General features: G+C 40.5%; 1 protein-coding gene across 1 annotated transcript; it reads right to left on the reverse strand.

Annotated features, from left to right (window-relative positions):
• Nucleotides 1-787: 787 nt before the first annotated feature.
• Nucleotides 788-2,041, reverse strand: TM35_000123400 (uncharacterized protein; the record flags this gene model as incomplete). Its single annotated transcript, XM_029025315.1, has 1 exon — nt 788-2,041. The coding sequence occupies one exon, from the start codon at nt 2,039-2,041 to the stop codon at nt 788-790; it is 1,254 nt and encodes a 417-aa protein (XP_028883631.1).
• Between the last annotated feature and the right edge of the window lie 348 nt (nt 2,042-2,389).

Below are 2,389 nucleotides of genomic sequence, written 5' to 3' on the forward strand. Positions count from 1 at the left end.
TATCTTTATTCTTCATGTCCGTGCAGCAGTTTGTATATAATGAAAATAGGAATCATTTCACATAAAAATGAACACACAAGATACACAAGGTATATAGGAAGCGAAAAAAGAGAAACACACAGCTGCACATAACGTACAATGAAATTATAATGAAACACACACACACACACAAACAAAAGGAAAAAGCAATATAATGAAAACAAAAAGAAAAGAAAGCTGTGATCACCATGTGAATATGTTCAGGAGGCACGCAACACAATTCCCAACAGTAGGTGTGTGTGTCTTTCGTACAGGTCGAGCAGTGGGAATGATGCACACAAACATGATGACAGTCCACACACACACACACAAGGAGAAGGAAGGTTGGTAGTGTGCGTGTTTGTGTGTCTTGAACCACCTGCCATTCTTCACATTTCAGTCACAGTCATTAAAACATATTGGGGAAATATCCCATTCCCACAGGTAAAAGCAATATAGTTATCAATATCACGGAACACACATATACACACTTCACTAGGCGGGCACAGTGAATGACGGCAAAACAGAGCCCAGATAGTGCCAACAAAGAAAGAGGAGACTCCCTTACATAATAATGGTTTGTCTTCTGATGAGTGTCATAGGGAGTACAGTAGATATGTTCAGCAAAAAAGTGCAAATAAGAGATTTATCAAACTATAAAAGAAAAAAAAAAGGACCAATATACAACAAAAAAGAACATTAACCTTACAATGCATCCATATCCACTCAAATAAAGATTAACTGTGCAGCTGCGTCACGGGAACAACGATCAGCAGACGACAGTGCAGCCCAGCACACACATCAGAACAAGAAGCAGCAATAAGGGACTGTGCACCAATGCAGGACTGCTGCTGCTGTCACTTAACTGTGTAATATTCAAATGGATTGAAGCTGAAGAAGGAGAATTAGTTGGCATATTTTGTGATTGCGGAGTCTCACTAGCAGTAGAGGAATTAGTTGGTATATTTTGTGATTGCGAAGTTCCAGTAGCAGATGAGTTACTGTCAGTTGGAGGATTGCTCTGAGGATTCTGATTTTTGTGTTGTGTCTCATCTTTGCTTTCCTTATTATTTTGCCCCTCAGAGTTCTGTTCATTCTGCTGCTGTTGGGCAGTTGTATGGCTTCCCGTCTCAGTTTGTGCGGTATTGGTATTCTGGTTTCTTGTATTTTCTTCATTCTGTTTATTTGGATGTAAACCTTCCACCTCCTTATTTTCGTTTGGCGTCTTATTACCTTCACTTCCTGTATTCGTCGAATTGTTGCTTGTTTGAGTCGCCTCTTTACTTTCTCGTTCCACCTCTTCTTTTATCTCTGGGTACTTTTGGAAAATTTCATCAATAAATGCTTGAACATTTTTTGCTTCAAAGGAGGCAACTTCCGCCTGTTTCTTGGCTTCCTCCGCAACCTTGTTGACACTTTTAAAGTCCATAACGTCATCGTTAAGGGAAGAAAGTACTTTATCCGCTTCTTTCTGGTACTCTTCAACCAATTCCTTCCTTCCACCTGCGTTAATGTGTTTGTCAACAATGTTCTTAAGGAATTCTGCCAGGCTGTGCAATTCCATTGTACGATCCTGCAATGTACTTACCAAACCCGCTGTTGTTGCAGCTATCGACTTCGCCTTGCCAGCGGCATCAGTGGCCTCTCTTTGTGCATCTACTGCCTTCCTTAACAACTCTTTTGCTTCACTTTCCTTTTCACTCCGGGTTTCAGGGTTACGTATTTCTTTCAATAAGGTCTCCATAAGCTTTCTAACTTCATTCGCCTTAGTTGTTGCATTCTTAGCACGATTCAAAGCTTCACTGCATTTATTTTCCATGGTTCTTAAAGAATGAAGATCATCGTTAATTAGACCTCTCTCCGTTTTCATCTTCTCAATCATATCTTTAAGAAACAATGAAGGATCACTTTCTTCATGCGTGATGGGATCCGTAACACTTTCCGCATATGCCACACACGCACAGCACTGCAGAAGTACCAACAGGTACACCACACGGCGCAGTTGGACGAACATCGTTGTCATGATTGTCACTGTGGATAGCTTGGGTCTGTGGTAACAAGGAAGAAGAGAAAAAAAAACAACAAGAACACAAAGAGGAGTGCAAACACAACATCTATACACAGACACACAGGAAAAGCAGCGGAGTACATGAAGCAGAAAGAAGAATAAGGGAAAAGAAAACAAGAAGAAATGTTGCCATCAGGTGAAGAACAAACCACACCCATGTGACTGCACTCCACAGACACACAGACGTGTCTCTTACCAAACCCCAACACAATTTAAACCCGTGTATATATATGAGCACATAAATAAACAAAAAAAAAAACAATAAATTATTTCACTCCCTCTTTAGGAGCCTGCATCACCCAA

Source organism: Trypanosoma theileri (assembly GCF_002087225.1).
Source record: "Trypanosoma theileri isolate Edinburgh chromosome Unknown TM35_Tth_12_V1, whole genome shotgun sequence".
NCBI classification, from domain to species: domain Eukaryota; phylum Euglenozoa; class Kinetoplastea; order Trypanosomatida; family Trypanosomatidae; genus Trypanosoma; species Trypanosoma theileri.